The sequence below is a fragment of the Astyanax mexicanus genome, chromosome 13 (assembly GCF_023375975.1).
Source record: "Astyanax mexicanus isolate ESR-SI-001 chromosome 13, AstMex3_surface, whole genome shotgun sequence".
NCBI lineage: Eukaryota > Metazoa > Chordata > Actinopteri > Characiformes > Acestrorhamphidae > Astyanax > Astyanax mexicanus.
In genome coordinates, this window is record NC_064420.1 from 3,479,951 (window position 1) to 3,503,113 (window position 23,163).

Sequence of the window (23,163 nt, forward strand, 5' to 3'; positions counted from 1 at the left end):
CTGTTGATGTGTGAAGAATACTGTGAGATAATACTTATTGCTCGTTTGGGTTTGGGCATGTTTGTGCTGAGGGAGGACTTTTATACAGCTTTAAAAAAAAAAAGCGTATTTTATTATTACAGTATTTTTTTTTCTCAAGAAATATACGTACTTTTAAAGATATTTACAAAGATATTTATATTGGAAATGCATTTTGAAATGAATCAACATAAATAAAAAAACGTTTAAAATATATTAATTAATTAAATAACATATTTTATAGACGTATTTTTGTGCTGTTTATTTTATTATTTTTAAGACATAAACGTACTTTTGAACGAACATAAATTCACAAAGAAATAATAATAATAATAAAAAAACAAATAAATACGGGAACAATATTGGAAATGGATTTTGAAATAAATCTTAAAAATAATAAAAATTAAAAATAATAATTACACGACCGAATGTAAAATAATAATACCGTATAAAAGTCATTAGTCAAGGCATGGGTCACGTGCTCAGTGCTGAAAGAACACAGTCGGATTGGGCTCTAATATAATATATATATATATATATATATATATATATATATATATATATATATATATATATATATATATATATATATATATTATAGTATTATACAGCTGATCTGCGCGCGCGCGTGTGTGTATGTGTGTCTTGTATTATAAAGTTTATAAGGTTTTATAATACACAGGTTTAAAACTGTAACTACATATGAGTAAATATAACTGAAAGGTGCATAATCCCACTTAGTATAGCCTATACACACACACAATGACATTAAATAAAAAAAATGAAATAAAAACAATAAAATTAAATAAAAACACATAAAATAATGAAATTAAATACATAAATCCACACTTAGGTTAACTATACACTCTTAATGCACTGGATTGAATGCACATGCTTCAATATAAAGTTAAAAGTCTCCGGAGTGAAAAGGCTGAGATCTGTAGCAGAGATTTAGATCTGTAGCTTCACTAATCATCATAATCATCCTCCTCCTTCAGAGACTCGCAGCGCCTCCCTCATCTGCACATCAGCCTTATTACTCGGCCTTTCACGCGCGCTAAAGCAGCTCGCTTTGAAGGGATTTAGACGGAGCGTTTGACTCGCCTGTCAATCAGAGGCGTCTGTCCACGCCCACCGGCCGCCGCTCCCCCTATAAAGGCCGGGGCTCGGCCGGAGCTGCTTCACTCGAGTTTGCGATCATGCCTGCATCAGCTACTGGATTCGGGAGCTTCTTCCTGGACAGGACTTTGCCCCTGGCCGCGGGCTACCAGCAGCTGCTGCCCGGACCTTACCCCTCTGTGGGCGGCTACAGCTTCATCCCGCTGCCGCACCCCGGACACATGGCGCACATGGTGGGTTTACTCAGCTGATTTACTGTTATTTTAAGTTTATTATACTGAGTATAGCTTCATTTAAGCTAAGAAATGTGAAAGTTGTATTTCTTTCCTTTATTGCTTTAAAAAATAGTTTTTAGTTTTGCTCTTTAAAAAAACACACACCTATAATTAAAACATAAAATTAAATATCACTTTGTTCAACTTACATTTAACAACTGCATTTAAATGTCCATTAAAACCAGCCGTAACTTTGTGTTTTAAGTTAAAAAGATTTACAGTTACATTATGGTTTTATGTGTTCTGTTAATGTTGCATTTCATTGATAGTCAGTTTAATGTTAGTTTAATGTCACCTGAATGTTAGTTGAGCATCTATAGGGCATCAACAACAAGAGACCAAAGGGATCCAAATAAAGAATGACACAGCTAAAGCTATAATGCTTGATATGGTGTCATCAATGCTAACCATCTTCCTCTTTTTGAATCATTATAGGCCGGATCCTATGACCTGAAGGCCGCGTCTCCGTACCCCCAGGCTCTCCTGGCACGAGCCGCCCCGTACTACCCTCAGTACCGCCCCGCGGTGGCCGCTCACGACCCCAGCCGTGCTGCTAAAGTGGCCAGCCGAGAGAGCACCGGCGCCCTGAAGGCCTGGCTGAACGAGCACCTGAAGAACCCCTATCCCACCAAAGGCGAGAAGATCATGCTGGCCATCGTCACCAAAATGAGCCTGACCCAGGTGTCCACCTGGTTCGCCAACGCCAGAAGGAGACTCAAGAAGGAGAACAGAGTCAGCTGGGCGTGCAAGGGCAAGAGCGACGAGGAAGAGGAGGAGGAGGAAGAGGGAGAGAGCGAGGAAGAGGGTTCCTCCTCTCAGAAAGAGCCATGCTCTGAAGATGAGGAAAGTCAATTGGAAGTGGAGGCTCAGGTTGTGGACGTGGAGGGCGTCGACTGTGTTGGAGATGTAGAAGGAAGTTCCAAACCAGAGCAGGAACAGATCCAGAGGGACACTTCCAGCCCAGTTTTGGAAAAGAAGAAGAGCAAGGAGGAGTGTGTGTCTCCAAGCCAGCAGTGTAAAGACGGCGCTGAGGTCCAGAAACCCAAAATCTGGTCTCTGGCTGAGACAGCGACTTCAGAACCAGCGGTGAAGCCCAGTGACGTCAAAGTGTACCCAAGCCCTGGGCCAGACTTTGGCCAGTGGTGGGCAAACTGGGCGTCCAGAGGTGGCTACTTACCTGCTGGTTACTCAGCACAGGACTTTCTCCAGCAGAGTCGGCTGCACTGCTGATCTGAAAGACTGAAAGACTATTGATCTATCGTTTTTTATTTTTGCACTTTGAGACGTCAGTTCTGCTGACGAACGGATACAAAACTGTGCTGGTCATGAAGTTTACAGAGACTCTTTCGTCCAATTGCTTGGTTTTTTAAAAAGAACCTGAAGAAAAGAAGTTGGATTTGAGTGTAAATAGTTGTAAATTCTATTTTGTTGTACACAGTGTAAATTATAAATGCTTTTACATGAGTTATGTTGAATTATTATTTTTGCTAAAATAAAACACTTGAAAATATAAAACAACAAAACGACTGCTGGTGATCCTGAGGTAAAAGTGAGGGAATAGAGGGGTCATACTGCCTGTATTATGTCTTGATTTAATATCAATCATCAAGAAATATAAGAATATGGCTTTGTAAGATTCTTTTTTTATGAATTTTATTTTATATGACCGACATGACTGGGCAATTTATGCAATTAATGTTCAGAAAAATGTTTAACAATATTCTTTCCTAAAGTAAACTAAGTATATATTTATTAGCTATTATTGTGAACTATCAATATAAAGGTTTCTGATGGTCAGATTTTATAGCAATGATATGATCATACAATTTATGTAATTTATGAAAAATTAAATAGTATTAGTTTTCCTAAGGTTTAATAAACTATTATGAATAGCTATTATTATAAATATAAAATGTTTTCTGGTGGATAGATACTAATATTAAATACAAATTTAGGCTTAGATATACACAACCCTGACAATTTGAACAAATTTACAGATTATTAAATCTTCTAAATTCTTCAATTTTCTGATGGACAGATTTTATATAACTGACATGATCGTAAAATTTACGTAATTTATGAAAGATTAAACAGTATTAGTTTTTCTATGGTACAATAAAATAATAATTAATAGCTATTATTATGAATATAAAGTTTTTACTAAATAGATTATACTAATTTAGGCTCAGTCATACATAATTCTGATAATTCTCTTTGTGTTATATAACATATTCACAGATTTTTTTTATTTATTTCTTCTCTTTATTAGCCTTTATTATGACTATATATATATATATATATATATATATATATATATATATATATATATATATATATATATATATATATATACGTTTTCTGATGGACAGATCGGATCATACTAATTCAGACCCATACAGAACAATACAGAGTGGTTTAAGAGTGCCTGAGGAAGAATTCATAGGTTTTTAACGTTGAGCAAAGTGCCTTTAAAGTGCCGTGTGCTGCTTTGAGGATTTCAGCTGTCGTGTTATCTGGGAAACCCCTGCCATTAAGGGATTTGCATATCTCGCACTGATCTGTTAAAACAATGCAGGCCGGCGTGGATTAAAGAGCACAAACTGCTCTGTCTGGCGGGGTGATAATTAACACCATTATCTCGGCTAAATCCGTGGAGCTGGTGGCGATGTGACAGACCAGTAAAGACCAGTAGGGACATGTGTCCAGTTTCTCCTAAAAAGCAGCTTCACTGTAAAAATAAATAAAACATTTAAAAAGCAGATGATTTTTGAGTTTTGGGGCCCAAATCAAACTTTTCTGAAGTTCTGAAAAAAACACCAACAGTTGTGCCAACTAGAAATCTTCATAAAAACCTAAAATATAAAGTATATGAAAACATACAAACATATGAACTATTACTATTTGGCAACTGACTGAATGATTTATGCAAAAGCAATAGTTTATCTTTTGAAAAACAAGTAAAAAAGTGTAAGTGTTTCTTACTTTTGATAATGAAAAATTAAATCACTGCATAATACATATATAGGACTAAAATGTATATTACAAAATGTGTCTTTGTTTCATTTGATATGATATGATACAGGTATTGATTAGAACAATAAAACAACCACAGAAGAAATATATTGGACTAGAAAATATTGCTAAAATGCCAAAATATTTATTTTATTTTGGTTGATATAATATAATAAATATAAGAATATAACATAAATATACATCTCTGTAAAAAAATAAAAGACCACTTCAGTTGATGAACATTGTTGTTTTATTCTATAAACTGCAGACAACATTTCTCCCAAATTCCAAATAAAAATATTGTCATTTAGACAATATTTTCATTTATTGTCATTTATTTGCAGAAAATGAGAAATGGCTGAAATAACAAAAAAGAAGCAGAGCTTTCACACCTCAAATCATTTTCGTAAAGTTTTAAGAAATTACTAAAAAAAAAAACCCTGGTGGTTTTTTAATCACAGTTTTTATGAATCTTGGCATCATGTTCTCCTCCACCAGTCTTACACACTGCTTTTGGATAACTTTATGCTGCTTTACGCCTGGTGCAAAAATTCAAGCAGTTCAGTTTGGTGGTTTGATGGCTTGTGATCATCCATCTTCCTCTTGATTATATTCCAGAGCTTTTCAATTTGGTCAAATCAAAGAAACTCATCATTTTCATCTTATTTTTTTTTCCTGAGCTGTATAAGGACAATAAAAACAGATCCCCTATATATACTATATATAACTATACGTATGTATTTAGTAGTAGGCTTGCATATGCATGTGCTGCTCGTTTTTGTGTGGTTGACTCTCTCAGTCCGTCTGATTACTGGATAAATTAATGTAATGGTTGTAAAAAAGAAAAAAGAAAACAAAGTGTCCTCACACACACATATGCACATCAACAGGATTAAACCCCAGGAGGACAAAATTGTGTTTTTCTATCTCCCTTTACCAGGGTAAGGGAGGGTGGGGTGTAAAGGCGAGGAGGGGTGGGTGTGCTGCTGGGGGGAGTGAATGGAGGCCCATCCCATGCTAGTTATTCAGGTCCCTCCATGTAAATTCAAAGGTCTGTGGCCTGTTAATCCAGGGATAATGAGAAAACTCCTGGGTGCTAAAAAAGTGCATCTGAAATGCACGGACCCCCTCGGCGCTCATCCACTACAAACACACTGGGACCAGTAATCCTCCTCTGCGGCCGCTGCTTACAGGTGGCCCAAATGAAGTGTAATCCCAGTCTAAACATGACCGGCAGAGGGCCGGGGGCCTTTTGGGGGCCACACCGAGGTGTCGCACAATGGTGGGAAATTCTGGGGCGCAATCTGTCGTAAGCGTGTCGTGATCGGGCCCCGGATGATCCCGACATATGTTCATACGCTTAACTCAATTTACCCACAGTGAAGTGGCCACTCTAATAATTCAGCCGGACAGCTGCTTCACTGTTCATCTTACTGTGTATTGTGCTCTGTAGCAAACAAAAACACTGCAGTAGTATTAAAAATCTCATTCATTAAAGTAGAACTCCGGTGTAAAATGTACTTACCTTTGTTAAATAGCCCACCGCCGTTCTCCTACAGCTTAAATCACTTTTTTCACCGTTATCCAGGATCCCAAGTACCTCCACACCTCCTTTCTAGAATCCGCAGAGCCCTGACATTTAAATCGAGGCATTAATAACTTAAAAAGTGCACAAGAAGCTTATTAAAAACCTCTGTTTACATCCCATAGTGCTTCTTTATAGCTCTGGGTGCCGCCATCACTGTACTGATAATATATACATAGACTCTGCATACCCTGCCTCCTGCCGTAGCAGCCTATGTTATTATCAGTACAGTGATGGTGGCGACAGACAGACAGACAGACAGACAGACAGATAGATAGATAGATAGTTTTTTTAATAAGCTTCTTGTGCACTTTTTAAGTTATTAGACAGACAGACAGACAGACAGACAGACAGATAGATAGATAGATAGATAGATAGATAGATAGATAGATAGATAGATAGATAGCAAAGTGCAAGCTGCTAAGACATTGATTATAAAAGTGAATGATGTGCCATAGATGTATTAATATGTATATGTAACAAATATAGTTACATATGTATATAGGCCCGCAAAATCTTACAGCTATTACACTTTTATGTAGATGCGGATTTCATTTTCCAGCAGGAATTGGCATTTATATAATATTCTAATTTTCTGTGACTCTGATTTTTGGGGTTTTAATTGGCTGTAAACCATAATGATCAATCTATATAATATATGAATTTCACATTTTGAACTGAATTACTGAAATAAACCTACATAACCTTCTTAACTTAGCTTAAAAGTGTTACCTTTTTTATGAGTTATGAGTTATGTGGGAGGAGCAATCAAAGCATCTCAATCATATTAAATTAAATAATCCATTTACAGCAATAGTTCAGGAAGCTCAGGCAGTTCAGAGGGGTCAGTCAGTATTTAACAGACCTGCTTTCACTGACTCATTTTCACTGATTTATTCAAAAACCCAGCAACAGCTCCCTCTCCTGGACAACTAACTACAGGACATCCACTGCCCACCTCACTCACCCCGCCTCCCACCCCCCCCCCCCCCACCTCACCCCCCCCCCCCAATACACATTAAAACCAAGCTCTTCACACCATCAGCTGTTTGTCAGTTGTCTCAGCACAGCAAAGCACAATACACATCACTCAGAGAGGAAACAGACTGCGGCCTGAAACGTCACGCCACCTTCTAAAACACGTCCACCTAACCTGTTCTCACCTGAACAGTTCATTTTATCAAGGGGCCACATGATAACCTGGGCCTGCTGTCGTAATTTACATCAGTTTTAAAGGCCCTAGAATAGAGCCTTGTGGGACTCCACAAAACACATGCTAAAGCATTGAGACAGATATCAAATAATGAAGATCAGATAAACCAGATAAAGATTTAACAGGTTAAAGTGAATCAGGATCAGAAAACTCAATTTCTTATCGTATTTTCTTTTCATACATTTTTTATTTTTATTTTAATTTTACAGCAGATTATTATCTAGTAATGAATACTTTTTAAAGTATCATCACTGTTTTAGAGGGCTGAGCAAACAAATTGACACTGATCTTAATTTGGTTCAGTGTTAATTTGTGGTTGACTATTCTTTTTATTGGACTATTAGGATAAAAAGAGGTTACAGAACAGAGATTTATAATATAAATAAATTTTTATACAATACTAGTGTTTCTTAATAAATTAGAACGTCATTGAAAAGTTACTTTATTTCAGTAATTTTGGTTAAAATGTAAAACTCATATATTATAAAGACGATATATTATAAAGCTTTATAAGTTTATTTATTTTATTGTTGATGATTATGGTTTACAGCCAATGAAAACACAAAAATCAGTGTCTCAGAAAATTTGAATATTATATAAAACCAATTGGTACTTTCTGCAGTGTTGGCAGTGTGCCAAGTCCTGCTGGAAAATGAAATCCGCATTTCCATAAAAGTGCTGTAAGATTAAATTGACTGAATAATTGAATAATAAACCTTTAACCGATTTATTAAAAGTGAATCAGAATCAGGAAACTCTGTTACTGTACACATTTTTTAATTACTATTATTTTATACATCAACACTTTGAACTGAACAAATGCACATATTTACACAACAGATAAAACTCACAGATAAAAATAAAAATTCACAAAGAAAATAAAAAAAGGAAATTGAGAAAAAAATAGCTTTATATTACGATGTATTAAGAACATGCAGAACTGTACACAGCGCTCCACAAGTTGCAACAAGTCAAACGTGCTCTTCTTTTAACAGCTATTAAAATGTTATTGTTATTATTCAGTGTTTTTTTTAACAGACAAGGCCACGCCTACTGCTGAGATACAGTGCTCAAAAGTACTCAAATCCTGAAACACCTCCATCATCATTTATATTTTATATTTATTGTTTTAAATGGTTTAATGTATTATAGAAATTGTTTTTTATCATAAAGTTTGCATTTAAAGTCATGAATCTCCCACCACCATGTTTAACAGCAGAGAGAAACTCCCGAAATGAACAATTTTCAGACTTTCCCTATAATGACCAAAGAGAAATATCATAATCACTATGTGGATGCTAGATAGTAGATAGGTGCTATTGTATTGCAAGGTAATTGCTATGGTATCCCAGATGGTTGCTCAGGTGTTGCCGAGTGGTTACTGTGGGACATTACATGTTAAAAGTTGGGTATTACTTATTAATTTTCATTATTGTTACACTATTGTTTTGCACTCCATTCCTTTCTAAGGAAAAAAAAACAAAAATTGCAAAAATGTTGCTGTTGCTACACAGAAACACTGAAATATACAAACAATATATACAATGTAAACAAGCACACGTTACACAATCAGACTGAACAATCTGGAATGGTTAGAACAGTGCCGAGATCTCGAGACATGAAATAAATCTGTCAGAAAAAGTAAATTATTTGCAAGATTAATTACACTTTTTCCTCGTCTTAATGTAAAATATAAAATAAAATAATCAATGTTAGTTTGGCAAAGTGGAATTATGTTAATAGTGATGGGTTCAGTCACTTAAAACATTGTTTTGGGCGCCGAGTGGTCCAGTGGGCTAAAGCGCTACCACTATGATTGCGAGATCGCTGGTTCGAATCCTGGCCATGCAGCTTGCCGTCAGCTGTCGGAGCCCCGAGAGAGCACAGTTGAGTTGGCCCTAAGAATTCCAGTTTTGTTTACTTAGGCGCTTCCCCCAGCTTCCCATTAGAAGGGTTAAGTGTCGCTTAAAGGAGAACTCTGGTGTAAAATTGACTTTTGGTGTAGTCAAACAAAATGCTTTAGAATGGATGATATGGGGCATATTTTTGACCCTGCAGATAAATTGCTTTTTATATCATTAATAACTTTAAAAGTGTACAAGAAGCTTTTTTTAAAAAAAAAACACTGTTTACATCTCATAGTTTAACCTACATCTCCGGAGGCTGTTTTTTTTATTTTTAAATAAGCTTCTTGTGCACTTTTTTAAAGTTCGAGCTTAGATAAAGCGATTTATCTGCAGGGGCAAATATGCCCCATATCATCCATTCTAAAGCATGTTTGGAGAAACTGCAAAAAATTGCTGGATCTTGGAAAGCTGCGGAAAAATGGAGGTGGGCTATTCAACAAAGCTTAATGCTCTTTATCATGTTTTACTACAGCAAAAGTCAATTTTATACCAGAGTTCTCCTTTAATCTTTAATGCGCCTTATTACCTGGTGCGCCTTATATTAATAAGAGATAAATTGAGAAAAAGATTGTATTGAGAGAGCGTACCATGACTTTTGAGCACTGTAAACTGTGTTTTAAACACTGTGTTTGAGCACTTTTATGTGTTGTACATTAAGTGTTATTAAGGTACCACTTTAAAATAAGACTACCTTTATAAAGGGTTTATAAATTGTTTACCATTAGTTAATTAATGGTTACTAATTAGGTTGTAAATGCCTTATAAATCATTAATAATCAGTTACAAATCAACACATACAGCGAAAGGGCAACAATGACCTGTTGTTTGCCAAATAGTGAACCCACAGCCTATATCTATATTTTTGCCCTTTCTACGTATGTGTTATAACTGATTATTAATGATTTTTAAGGCGTTTACAACCTAATTACTAACCATTAATAAACTAATTATAAACTGTTTATAAACGTAGTCTTTATAAAGGTAGTCTTATTTTAAAGTGGTACTGTTATATACAGGGTCTATATTACATTAATAAACATTCCAAAAACATAAAAAAAGGAGCAACAGATAGTAGTGCACCAATGCTATCGACCGACACGACTCTTTACACTTTACTCTTTACTCTTTTCATTCACTAAACCAAAATTTGTGCATTTGTGAAAGATAATAAACGTATGAATTATAATTTTTGACAACTTTTGATGTGTGTTAATAATGAATGTTTTCTAATATTGAATGCTTTTAACTTCACTGGGCTCGATAGAGGAGTAAAACAATATAAAAACATCTTATGACTCAAAAGATGACCCACTTGCTGAATAATAAACGAGAAGCGGATGGGCAGATGATACTTATTATCTTATCTATGATCTGAGTCATCAGGGTTTTTCCTTTCGTTCTTTTTTTTTAAAGGCGTGTTTAATATTAACTGATAAATAAATGCCACCAGATAACCAGCAGCATCTCTTTCTTCATAGATATTAATGCTTGAAGATAAACATGAAGGATTTTCCTCACGCCGCCCTCTACAGGCGATCTGTGAAGCTCTGCGATGAGGGCTGCGTCTCAGAAACAGAAAGGACGGAGGTTTTGCTGTGGTCCTGAAGGATGGGCATGCCATTGTCGGACACGCCGTGAGTGAAGGGCTGGTCCTCGGTGTCCTCCGTGGGCTCGTTGCCGTCCGCTTCCACCGGCTGCATGGGCACGGTCGCGGTGGGCTCGTCGATGGCGATGACCTTAAATAAAGCAGGACAGTGTTGCTGTAACTACAAAAGCAACAGGAAGAGAATTAGAAACAGCTGGTAACTGGAGAGCAAAGAGAGTAAAGGGTAACATAATGATTACAGAAAAGAAATTCAGATTACCTTTTTCTCCAGACACGCAGATCCCTTTCTCTCTGAAAGATCAATTAAATCAGAATTTCAGATTAGCATATCACACACAATATAACATCCTTTAACATCATCACTAGTATTATGATTATTTTGACAGTCGACTAATCTGCTGATTATTTTTTTCCGATTAGTCGATTAGTCAATAAGTATTTCTGAGATGTCCTCCATCTCTAAAACCAATAGACACAACTGAACACGAGATTTAGAAAACATTTAAATGTAACATTTAAATGTAAATGTGATAGATAGATAGATAGATAGATAGATAGATAGATAGATAGATAGATAGATAGATAGATAGATAGATAGATAGACAAGCTAAAAATCTGTACAACAGTGCAGTAGATGTTGCTAAAGGCCAATAAATAGTTAACAGAGCAAAGTGCAAGATGCAATGACATTGGTTATAAAAGTGACTGATCTGCCATAGAAATATTAATAAAAGCAGTGGTCCAGTATGATTGCAAGATTGCTGGTTCGAATCCCGGTCATGCAGCTTGCCATCAGCTGCCGGAACCCTGAGAGAGCACAATTGGCCTTGCTCTCTCTGGGTGGGTACAGCACAGTAGATGGCGCGCTTTTTCACCTCATCACTCCTAGGGTGATGTGGATCAGCACAAGGCTGCATCTGTGAGCTGATGTATCAGAACCGAGTCGCTGCGCTTTCCGCCGAGCGTTAGCGCTGTGATGCTACTCAGCAATGCTACAGCATCAGCAGCAGTTCAAAAAGAGGCGAACTATGACTTCACATGTGACTTCATGTGCTAGTCTTTAGTCTTTGTGTTGGGGCATTACTAGTGATGGGGGACATACATCTAAGTAACAGCTAAATTGGTGTGTAATGTTGTGTGTAAATGTAACTTACCTCTTTTGTACCAGCAAAAACCTCCAAACATGATCACAAGGATGATTACGAATCCAGAGAGAATCCCCAAACCCAGTCTTATATTAGGCTGAGCCTCTGCAAGACAAGCACAGAAAACACTGTGATTATATTTTCTCTATTTTTTATCTAGGCATAATTTCATAACTTCTTAAAAATATGTATTTTTGAAAACATAAAAAGATATAATTTATGTAAGGTGTCACAACAAAGTTCTACACAACTACACTATTACATAATAACAAAAACAAAAACATAGTCACAGTCAAAAGTTTGAGTGCACCTTAAATTAAGTGTTATTTTTATTATTATTTATTATTATTATTATTATTATTATTATTATTATTATTATTATTATTATTATTATTATTTTGTTCTGCATTGTACATTAATAATAAAGTCATCCAAACTGTGAAAAAAACATGGGATTATTTAATAAACAAAAAAGTCTTAAACAACCAGAATATGTTTTATACAATTCACATTCTCTTGCTTAGATAAAACAGTTTTGCACATCTCTGCTGGATTTTCTCAGTCAGCTTTAAGAGGTAGAATCACCTGGAATTCAGGCTTTCAGTTAACAGCTGTGCTGAACTCATCAAGAGTTAATAATTACTTGAATTTTAAAAAAATCCTGATGTGTTCAAAAGAGCATCAGTTGTAAAGTAGTGAAGAGGTAGAGTTACAGGTATACAGTGAATAGTGAATATTTGAGTAATGTTCTAATACAGATTACGAGAAGCAACAACTACTCAACTATCCAAAACTGATGTTATGATGAAACTGGCTCTCATTAGGACTGCTCCAGGAAAAAAAGAGCAAGAGTTTCCTCTGTTGTACAGGATAAGTTTATTCGAGTTACCAGCCCAGTAAGAAGGTGTGTCCAGACTTTTGACTGGTACTGTACACGTACTTGTACTCAAACTTAGATCAAAACCAAATTCAAAGCATCTTTAATCTGGATAGTAACTTAATTTTAACCATCGGTGTAATAATACTATACTATAATACTATAATACTATACTTAGTTCAGGCCTACCAGACACTCCTACTGATAGTTCAGTTATTTCTGACTATTAGTGCAAATTTGTGTCTGTCTGAACATCAAGGAAGTGACACCATGTGGGCGCTCAGATAGCCGTACACGTTGTTTCCACACCCTTCTCAAGTTTCACTTCCTAATTCACCACACTGTACTCTCACCAGCAGCGTTAACTCTGACGAGAGCTTAGAGCGTGGACTGTACACGACTCAAAAATTCCCACAATTCCCTAGAACTGTACAGACCAGTACTTACCGCAAATCCGGTCAGATGTGGAAGTGCCTGCTGCTGCTTCAACGTAACCTAAAGAGCACCTACGGTTTGGGAAACACCAGAAAGGAATGAAAAAAAATCAGTGTTCCAAAAATGAGAATATTATATAATAAGACCAATTGGTACTTTTGGCAGTGTGGGCAGTGTGCCAAGTCCTGCTGGAAAATGAAATCTGCATCTCCATAAAAGTTGTCAGCAGAGGGAAGCATGAACTGACTTTAGACTTGATAATAAAACACAGTGGATCAACAGCAGCAGATGATGGACATGTCTCTCCAAACCATCACTGATCATCAGTAAATTTTACATCTCAGAGATCAGAGTCTGGAGGAAGAGAGACACACAGTCTAAACTGCTCGAGGTCTAGTGTGAAGTTTCCACCAATCAGTGATGGTTTGGAGAGACATGTCCATCATCTGCTGGTGTTGATCCACTGTGTGAACGTATGTCCTCAATCTTGTGAGCAAATTTGGAAATTATACTGCTGTAGCCATTTCACATACTCCCTTGCATTTATTAATGATTATTCCTTTAATCTGATCTGATTTTTGAGTTTGCATACCTTTATACAGAGCCATTGCTTTTTTTATTATTATATTATTATTATTATTATTTTTTTTAACCAATGCATGCTCTAGCAACAATTACAAAAATGTCCTTTATTTTTCTTATAGGGAAATCCAGCTCAGACTTGGAGTTTCTTTTAGGTATTTAAAAAAATGCTTGTCTGGTCAGATTCGAGGACTACAGCTAATGAAAATAAACAGATACATTAATGAATAAAATATTTAGTACATACTCAGTCCATTCTTTGCAGTTTTTAGTAGAATTTCCAGAGGAATATGTCCGTGGAGGACAGGGTTCACACGTTGTGTCTAACTTCCTGTTGCCTGTAGAGATAAAACACATCAGCATGAACCGTCCGTTAAATATTTGCACTGTTAGACACTGAGCTTCATTGTACTAGCCAACCTTGTAAAAGAAAAGTTTATTTAAATATATATATATTTAAAACTTTACTTAACATGGAAAAGTAAATACTTTAGCATTAAAATGAATATGCACTTAAATACACACTAATTGTACTATTTTGGAACAACTTCAGTATATTTCAATTGTAAGTAAGCTATATTCAAATGCAACATAACAGCATTAGGTTGTGCTTTTAAGTGTTTTTTTGTCGCAAACTTCTACAAACCTAAGTAGATTTAAGTATTTTTATTTTTAATACACTTTATATAGTATATTGTAAACATACTACTTTGCGTATTAATGCTACTGGACAAAAACTACACTAAAGTGCACTTTAAGCAGTATTTAATACCAAGACATACTGTATATACAGCTCTGGAAAATATATATATATATATAAAATAAGAGACAACGTAAAAATTATGAGTTTCTTTGATTTTACCAAATTAAAAAAACTGTGAAATATAATCAGGAGGAAGATGGATGATCACAAACCATCAAACCACAAAACTGAACTGCTTGAATTTTTGCTTCAGAAGTAAAGCAGCATAAAGTTATCCAAAAGCAGTGTGTAAGACTGGTGGAGGAGAACATGATGCCAAGATGCATGAAAAAAACTGTGATTAAAAACCAACCACCAAATATTTATTTATGAACTCTTAACTCTTTTTTTTGCATTATTTGAGGTCTGAAAGCTCTGCATCTTTTTTTTTTGTAATTTCAGTCTCATTTTCTGCAAATAAATGCTCAAAATTACAATATTTTTATTTGGATTTTGGGTGAAATGTTGTCTGGAGTTTATAGAATAAAACAACAATGTTCATTTTACTCAAACATAAACCTATAAATAGCAAAATCAGAGAAACTCATTCAGAAACTGAAGTGCTCTCTTAAGTACACTTCTGTTTCACATGGGCAGTTCCACCCACTAGCCACGTCATAGAGCACCTGAGCTCTATTGAAGCAGAACACTGAATGACTGTGCAGTCAGCCTTCACATGCTTGTGTGGGATAAAATCACACTGGAGAATGCGGTGGTGGCGGTGGAATCACACCTGGAAGCATCTTATTTATTTAAGATGCTTTTTAAAAGAACTGTAATGCTCCCAACACTACAGCATGCTTTTCTCTGCATGCACTCTTCCTCTTTCACTCATTTGTTCATAGGTACATAATCTAGACTCACCCTCTATGTCAATCTTCTGTCCAGGAGGGCACACAGTGTTTTGGACACAGGATATGCAGTCCTGGCTGGAGCAGTGATGATCAGCGCGGCACACACACGGCTCGCGTGTGGTCTTACTCTGCTGGGTAGGTGCTTCAAACTCTAGGTCTGTTTAGAGAGAGAAATACAAAAGGGGATAAGTGGTTAAAAAATTGATTTCTAAATAATTAAAATAAAAATACAGCTCTGGAAATTGTCATTTAAAGCATTTATTTGCAGAAAATGAGAAATGGCTGAAATAACAATAAAGATGCAGAGCTTTCAGACCTCAAATAATGAAAAGAAAACAACAAGTTCATATTGATAAAGTTTCAGAGTTCAGAAAGAATATCAATATTTGGTGGAATAGTTTTTTTCATGCATCTTGGAATCATGCTCTCCTCCACCAGTCTTACACACTGCTTTTGGATAACTTTATGCTGCTTTACTCCTGGTGCAAAAATTCAAGCAGTTTGGTTTGATGGTTTGTGATCATCCATCTTCCTCTTCCTTGATTATATTCCAGAGGTTTTTAATTCAAAGAGAAATCTCTTATTCTTTTCCAACTGTATACAAACTGTCTTTTTTTACATATAGATTCCAATGTTTATTCCTTATATTCTTATATGTTTATAAGTTAGTTTATTGCTCTTTAAAAGGGTGTGATTCCATAACTACGCTATTAAATTATCTTCAATTTAATGCCATTAGAGGCAAAATTACAATAATATTGTTTGCCATAATAATGCCTTGGGGTAATATATCATCCACAAACATTAATAGTAAAAACAGAATTGTTAGTATTGGGTATAGTGTTTGTAGTATAGGTACAGATCCTTTACTCAGTGAAAAATATTAATAACTATTAATATTAATACAAAATGTAATGCTTTTGTGTATGCCAATATATTTTCTGTGAGAATAAAAACTAGGCAGAATCCCTGTCTAGGAAACTCCTAGCGTCTCCTACTGTTTAAATGTAGTACACAACTCCTATATCTGTGTAAACAGACACACCTACAGGGTGCAGTATAGTGAATCAGTACTGGTGTAAACTCACTGATGTCACAGATAGGCTGCAGTTTGCATTTAGTTTCCTTTGTATATTCATCCTGGTATTCTCCATCCATACACAGCTGACACATCGGATCATGGCAATTCGCGTCCTTCATCATTCGGGTGCCTGCAATACAAAATAAATAAATAAATAAAATAATAATAATAATAATAATAATAATAATAATAATAATAATAACTTTTTTGTTTGGGTGTAGCCCTATAAAATCAATCAAGTGTACTAAAATACATACTTATTTACATACAGTAGTTTTTAAACTTTAAGTTTTTCATCATATTGTATCATATCGCATCATATTGTATAATATCTATGGACAACACTTATACCCTCATTATTACAAAATAAAGAGGGTCCTCATAATTATGACTTACTATCTCATAATTATGACTTACTGTCTCGTTATTATGACTAGGGGTGTGTCATATTGTATTGTACGCAAGAATATTGACAAATTTTAATTTTTAATAGCCTAAAATATTGTGATTTTATTTTAGGGCCATATCGGCATCAAGATACAACTCTTTTGCTGTTTGTAAGAAAAGGACAATTTACAATACTCATTTCTCATTAAATAATATCTACTAGAGATAGATTATATCAGATTATTTCTGTACAGTATCATTTATTTTACTTCAAACCTGGATATATGGCGAGTTTAATTGATATCATGACAATAAATTGGATTATTGAATTTTGTTACAATCTGGTGAAAATCTTAATTAGGGATGTGTCATATCAAATCGAATGCAATAATATCACCATTTTTTTTTTTAAAGGCAAAAAAATGGGAGGGGTAGTTTGTGAGGGACAATGGGTGATGTATGGGTTTAGAGGCAGGGCAATAGAGAGAGAACTGATTGGCTGAGCTGTAGCAGCAGCAGTGTGCCTCTGATAGCGAGACATGACACGCAGATGGTTGGACGTTGGATGTCAGCAGGGGGGCGGTATTACTGATGGACTAATTTGCATATTATGAGTATCCATATATCCAAGTGCAGAGACAGAAATTATAACAATAAAAGCGTTTTTTAAAGATTAAAAAAAATTGTTTATAAAGATTTTAAGCAGGACTAAAGTATGTTTCATTACTTAAAAAGGAACATATTTCATCTATTAATGAAAAAAAAAATGGATTTAGGATTTAGTGCCTTTTTAATACATGTTGCCCAGCACTAATAATATAGTATATTAATTTCTCTATACTGCATTATTTTCCTTTTTTTTTTTTTTTTACATTAGAATGACTGAATATCCTCCATGGAGGTAATTAAAATATTATATTATATTATATTATATTATACCTGGGCCGCACAATTTGCAGCACTGCTCATCCTTCCTGTAGTGTGTAGTCTCATCACAGCACAGGACCACCACAGGCAGAACCTGTAGAAAAAATGGAAAGTTTTAAACAGTTATCAGATAGAAAACATAAAACAGCCCCTTTTACCAGAGGAAAGTCCCCAAAACTCTCAGCCACTGTTTACATCTGGCTTAGTGTGTGTATGTGAGTGTGTGTGTGTGTGTGTGTGTGTGTGTGTGTGTGTAATGTGGAACACGCTTTATGTATATAAACGATTAGAATTTAGTTTTAATAACCTGTGATATTGCTAAATTTGTGCTATAATCAATACCTACCCTAACATGTCTTAAAAGGTTTAGAATAATAAAATAAATAATAAAACAATATTTTCTACCGTGCTTTTATTATGAAAACGAAAGTGAAAGTCACAAGCTATTTTTGTTCCAAGGGCACGAATGCATTTATACTGTTAATATAAACCCATATGCATGTGTTTAATATACAATACAGCGATAATAAAACATTTTAAAAAAGTAATACTGATATTAAAATACAGAATAAAGCTATAAATTAGCCACGTCTGCTGCTGAGAAACCCAGCACACACATATAAAGTACACATACACACACATATACTATTAATCTTACTTACCAAAAGACAAATACTGAAGATTGTCCTCATTATTAATCCGTTTAGGCTGCAGAATAACACACGCGCACTGACCGAAAGCCCCCCTGACTGTGAGCGCGAGCGCCTCTCTGGTTTTACTGCGCAGTTTAACAGACACGCCCCTCTCTGCTCCTCACCCCAATCAGACATTGCAGCACTGAAGGGGATTTCCATTTCCTCACACACACACACACACACACACACACACACACACACACACACACACACACACACACACATAAAATGCACCACCATTTCCCAGAAACACTCCCCATATCCCAGCTTGGATTTTTTTAAAAGTTTGGACACACCTCTTCTCATTCATCCAATGTGTTTTCTTTCTTTATATGATTGTATAAATTTAATATCGAATACTATGTTAAATCTATACATAAACAGATTTTCTTGTATAAATCAGGGCAAAATGTAATGCTTATTAGGACCTCAATAAATATAAGACCCAAAAATGCTGACGTTAGTATGTTGGCTAACTCACCGCTAATGTTAGCTTGCATTCTTCTACATTTAGTTCTGTCCTGGCTAACATTAGCTAACTTCTTTAGGCTAGCTAAAGTTAGTATGTTAGCTAGCTTGCTGCTAACGTTAGTTGCTGCTAAAGTTCATGTATTAGCTAACTCACCGCTAATGTTAGCTAGCTTTCTGCTAATCTTAGTTCTATCCCTGGTAACGTTAGCTAGCTCGTTTAGCTAGCTAGGTGAGTTAAGTTGGTAGATAGAGAGATAGATAGATAGACAGCTTGTCTCTCAGCAGTAGGGGCTGGATGGTGTTGAAGGCACTGGAGAAGTCAAAGAACATGACCCTCACTGCACCTCCCCCCCTCGTCCAGATGAGAGTGAGCTCTGTGCAGGAGATAGAGGATGGCATCTTCCACTCCCACCTTTTCACGGTATGCAAACTGCAGTGGGTCCTCAGCATGGTGGACCTGAGGTCTGAGGTGGTCCAGCAGCAGTCGCTCCATGGTCTTCATCACGTGAGATGTCAAAGCGACCGGCCTGTAGTCATTCAGCTCCTTCGGGTGTGCCTTCTTCGGAACTGGAACGAGGCAGGTTGTCTTCCACGTGGCAGGAACTCTCCCTAGACGCAGACACAGGTTAAACACATGTTGGAGGGGCTCACCCAGTTGAACAGCACATGCCTTGAGCATTCTGGGGGACACTCTGTCCGGGCCAGCTGCAGTTGATGGTGGTGATGATGAAGATGGTGGAGGTGAGGGTGATGTTGGTGCTGATGAAGATGGTGGAGGTGGCTGCACGTCCGCTAACAGTTCAATATCCCGACAGCAGATCACCTCCTTCACGTACACATGTCCACCTTTCCGCTTCCTGCATAGCGCCGGATCCCTGTCCGCCCTCACTGTAGAGAAGCCGGGTAGCTCCACGTTAGCATCCGGCATGTCGGGGGTGAGCCAGGTCTCGGTGAAACACAGCACACCACACTCCCTGTAGAGCTTCTGATTCTTCACCAGAGAGGCTAGCTTGTCGGTTTCATTGGTCAGTGAGTTGACATTCCCCATAACCACCGACGGAACTGAGGGTTTGTACCTCCAGCGCTTCTCCGTCTTCTTGGCCGTTAGCTTAGCACCGGCCCTGCAGCCTTGGTATTTCCTTCTCAGTTCCCCCGGTATTGTGTGGACAATGCCCCCACGTCCCGCGGGTCGAAGGGCCAGCAGTTCTTCACGGGAATAAACTCGATTTTCCTCGCTGCCCCGCATATTTACGATAAAAATACCCTTAGGATATAAATAAGATGCACACTAGACGTGTGTAGTAGCACAGAGACGATAAATAAACGTATAAAAAAAACTCAGAAAAACACACAAAGAGACGGAGCTACTGGAACAGGCAGCCACTTGCGTCGGTGCCGGATGGCAGTGGCAAGTGGTATGTTAGCTATAGCTTGCAGCTAAAGTTAATATATTAGCTTACTTACCACTAATGTTAGCTAGCTCTCTGCTAACTTAGCTTAGTTCTCTCCCCGGATTAGATGTTTACGATGGGCCACTGTGTTTTCCCACCTGCATTAAACACACCATCTGAAAATTTTCTACCTACAGCAAATTTACAATAAATTTAAGATTTAAGATTTTTAATTTAAGACTTTATTTTTATTATAATTATTTCAATGTAAGACATTTTAAAACTTTTAAGTCTGTAAATAAACTCTAAGGGTACACTTTGAGAACAAGGGGTTGGGGTCCAAAAAAGAGAAATAGGATTGGGCTCAAGAGTGTGCAAATCTGTCATCAAAACATATTCAGGTTTGTTTAAATCAAGTCAAATTAATTTGTATAGCACTTTTTACAACTGATGTTGTCACAAAGCAGCTTTACAGAAATGTGATCGCAGGACAGAGAATCAGGCAAAACATTGAACATACAATACAGAACTCCCTCAGAGCTGGAGAAGGAAGAAACTTTGGGAGGACCAAGGCTCATATTCAAGGGGGTAGGCCTGTCACAATAATTACATAATCAACGTAACGTTCAATAAATGGACATGACCACAATCATTTTAATTATGGTGAAATCGTCCATTATGTTTGCACTTACACAGAGAAACACAGACACAGCGAAACCCACTTTTATTAGGGAACACCCAGAACTAACATAGAAACATAGTAATGGCTCTAGTCGCTTAAGTTTAGTGTCTGTTAGGTTCATGTTGCCTCAGCCTGAGGCAGGGTCCTTGTTCCGGTCCAATGCGGGCCAGCTGGGGCAGACCAGGGCTGCACGTCAGGGTGTGGAGCAGACCCACGGTTCCTCTGCCTCCATGACTGTACTGTTGCACTCAATGTGACCCAGCCAGCTAAACTCTCTACTGCATCCCTTCCTCCATGGAACAGTGTTGTGTTGTAAGTGTTGTGTTTGGACAGGATTTAATACAAAAAAAAAATTAGTAATCAAATCATATGTCCACTTTAATCAAATAAACGTTTTATTCAATGTATAAGGTGCATTAAATTGTTAATTTCAACTTAGCAGCCACATTACATGAGCTTTAAAATGAACAGATAGGATTTTACTATATTGACACATTTAGAATATTAAAAAAAAAACGTCTCAAACGTACTTCAATAATCCCAATCAGTCCCAATGTGAAATCAGTCAATATTATGAATATTATTATGAATCACCCACACATTAAGGTGTTGATGAAGCTGTGGTCTCAGAAAAGGATTGCTCATCATTTCCTAAAATCTCAGTAACAGTTACACAGTAAATCAGAGTAACAAAACAACCAGGTGAATCCCATCTCCTCTAGAGTTTTATGAACTTTGTACTCTCTCTAAAGCCAGGGTGATGAGCTACTGTTCAGTTTGAAGAAGCTGCAGGAAATCCCCAGCCTGATGAGGAAGTTAACACAGGCTCTATGCTCCAGCAGTTTTAGGGGCATACCTGAGTGTGCCACATGTTCTCTCCAGCACCAACAGTAGGTTATACTGAATTCACATCTTTTACATTACCTTCAGTCAGTCAGTCACCTGGTCAGACACCAGACAGATACCCATGACTGATTACACCAAATCACTGACCAAGAACGAACAAAGAACCATAAACCGCCTCATCATCTGACTTCCCAAATCTAACAGGAATTTACAGAGACAAGCGTCATCAGCAAGTTTCTGTTTCACTTCCAAACTAAATAAAACCAGCATACTTTCATCCTCAGGCTTACAAAGAAAAATGACACAACGTCAAGTCCCAAATAAGTATCCGAAGAGGATTTCCCTGGTAAGCTTTTGGTGGAGTTTTTTTTAGTGATCCCGTTGCTCAGAACGGGAAAGAATCTACTGGAAGTTATCAGGTTCAAAAATTACTTTCACAATACAGCTGATTATTAATTAACTAATTTACAATGATACATACAGCTCTGAAAAAAATAAGATTTAGCTATTTATAGGTTTATGTTTGAGTAAGATGAACATTGTTGTGTTATCTATAAACTACAGACAACATTTCTCCCAAATTCCACATAAACATACTGTTATTTAGAGCATTTATTTGCAGAAAATAGATAGATAGAGAAATGGCTAAACCAAACAAAAAAGATGCAGAGCTTTCAGACCTCAAATAATGAAAAAAAAAAAAAAACAAGTTCATATTCATAAAGTTTTAAGAGTTCAGAAATCAATATTTAGTGTAATAACCCTGGTCTTCAAACACAGTTTTCATGCATCTTGGCATCATGTTCTCCTCCACCAGTCTTACACACTGCTTTTGGATAACTTTATGCTGCTTTACTCCTGGTGCAAAATTTTAGCAGTTCAGCTTAGTTTGATTAGTTTGATGGCTTGTGATCATTCATCTTTCTCTTGATTATATTCCAGAGGTTTTCAATTTGGTAAAAACTAGAAAAGAACATCATCATTTTGGTCACTGTATATTATAACTTCAATAAAAAAGAGATATTTATTCAACTTTCCTGTTGAACAAGGATCAACACATTTCTTGTGAACTTATAAATAATTATATATACTAGTGCTATATTTTGTGGGAAAACACTGCACTGACTTTGTACGTGATAATAAAACACAGTGGATCAACACCAGCAGATCACATGTCTCTCCAAACCATCACTGATTGGTGGAAACTTCACATTAGATCTCAAGCAGTTTAGACTGTGAGCCATCTAGTGCTCAACTGACAACATTACACCCAGTTGACTGAAAACAAAAGACAAATTCTATTTGAATTTTAT

At 36.4% G+C, this 23,163-nt stretch overlaps 2 protein-coding genes across 3 annotated transcripts; one reads left to right on the forward strand and one right to left on the reverse strand.

Moving 5' to 3' along the window:
* The first annotated feature begins 630 nt into the window (after positions 1-630).
* Positions 631-2,935, forward strand: irx7 (iroquois homeobox 7). The gene is made up of 2 exons (XM_007241762.4): positions 631-1,370; positions 1,848-2,935. The coding sequence occupies exons 1-2, from the start codon at positions 1,218-1,220 to the stop codon at positions 2,640-2,642; spliced, it is 948 nt and encodes a 315-aa protein (XP_007241824.2). The 5' UTR covers positions 631-1,217; the 3' UTR covers positions 2,643-2,935.
* Positions 2,936-8,693: 5,758 nt separating this feature from the next.
* cd40 (CD40 molecule, TNF receptor superfamily member 5) lies at positions 8,694-18,575 on the reverse strand. 2 transcript variants are annotated; one of them, XM_022677207.2, is made up of 9 exons: positions 18,428-18,575; positions 17,778-17,859; positions 16,459-16,581; positions 15,381-15,527; positions 14,022-14,112; positions 13,205-13,263; positions 11,890-11,985; positions 10,995-11,026; positions 8,694-10,865 (listed from the first exon to the last, which is right to left on the reverse strand). In XM_022677207.2, the coding sequence occupies exons 1-9, from the start codon at positions 18,455-18,457 to the stop codon at positions 10,656-10,658; spliced, it is 870 nt and encodes a 289-aa protein (XP_022532928.2). In that variant the 5' UTR covers positions 18,458-18,575; the 3' UTR covers positions 8,694-10,655. The 2 variants fall into 2 exon arrangements, with proteins under 2 accessions (XP_022532928.2, XP_022532927.2); XM_022677206.2 differs by having other exon boundaries at positions 8,694-10,895; positions 18,428-18,567.
* Between the last annotated feature and the right edge of the window lie 4,588 nt (positions 18,576-23,163).

Bases quoted from the DNA above. Each gene is read 5' to 3' on its own strand.
- irx7 (XM_007241762.4), top strand. From the start codon at position 1,218: ATGCCTGCATCAGCTACTGGATTCGGGAGCTTCTTCCTGGACAGGACT. The intron at 1,371-1,847 runs GTGGGTTTACTC...GAATCATTATAG, and splicing joins CCGGACACATGGCGCACATG to GCCGGATCCTATGACCTGAA.
- cd40 (XM_022677206.2), bottom strand. From the start codon at position 18,457: ATGAGGACAATCTTCAGTATTTGTCTTTTG. The intron at 15,528-16,458 runs GTGAGTTTACAC...CTCTCTAAACAG, and splicing joins GCAGCCTATCTGTGACATCA to ACCTAGAGTTTGAAGCACCT. The intron at 11,027-11,889 runs GTAAGTTACATT...TTGATCTTTCAG, and splicing joins TTTTTGCTGGTACAAAAGAG to AGAGAAAGGGATCTGCGTGT.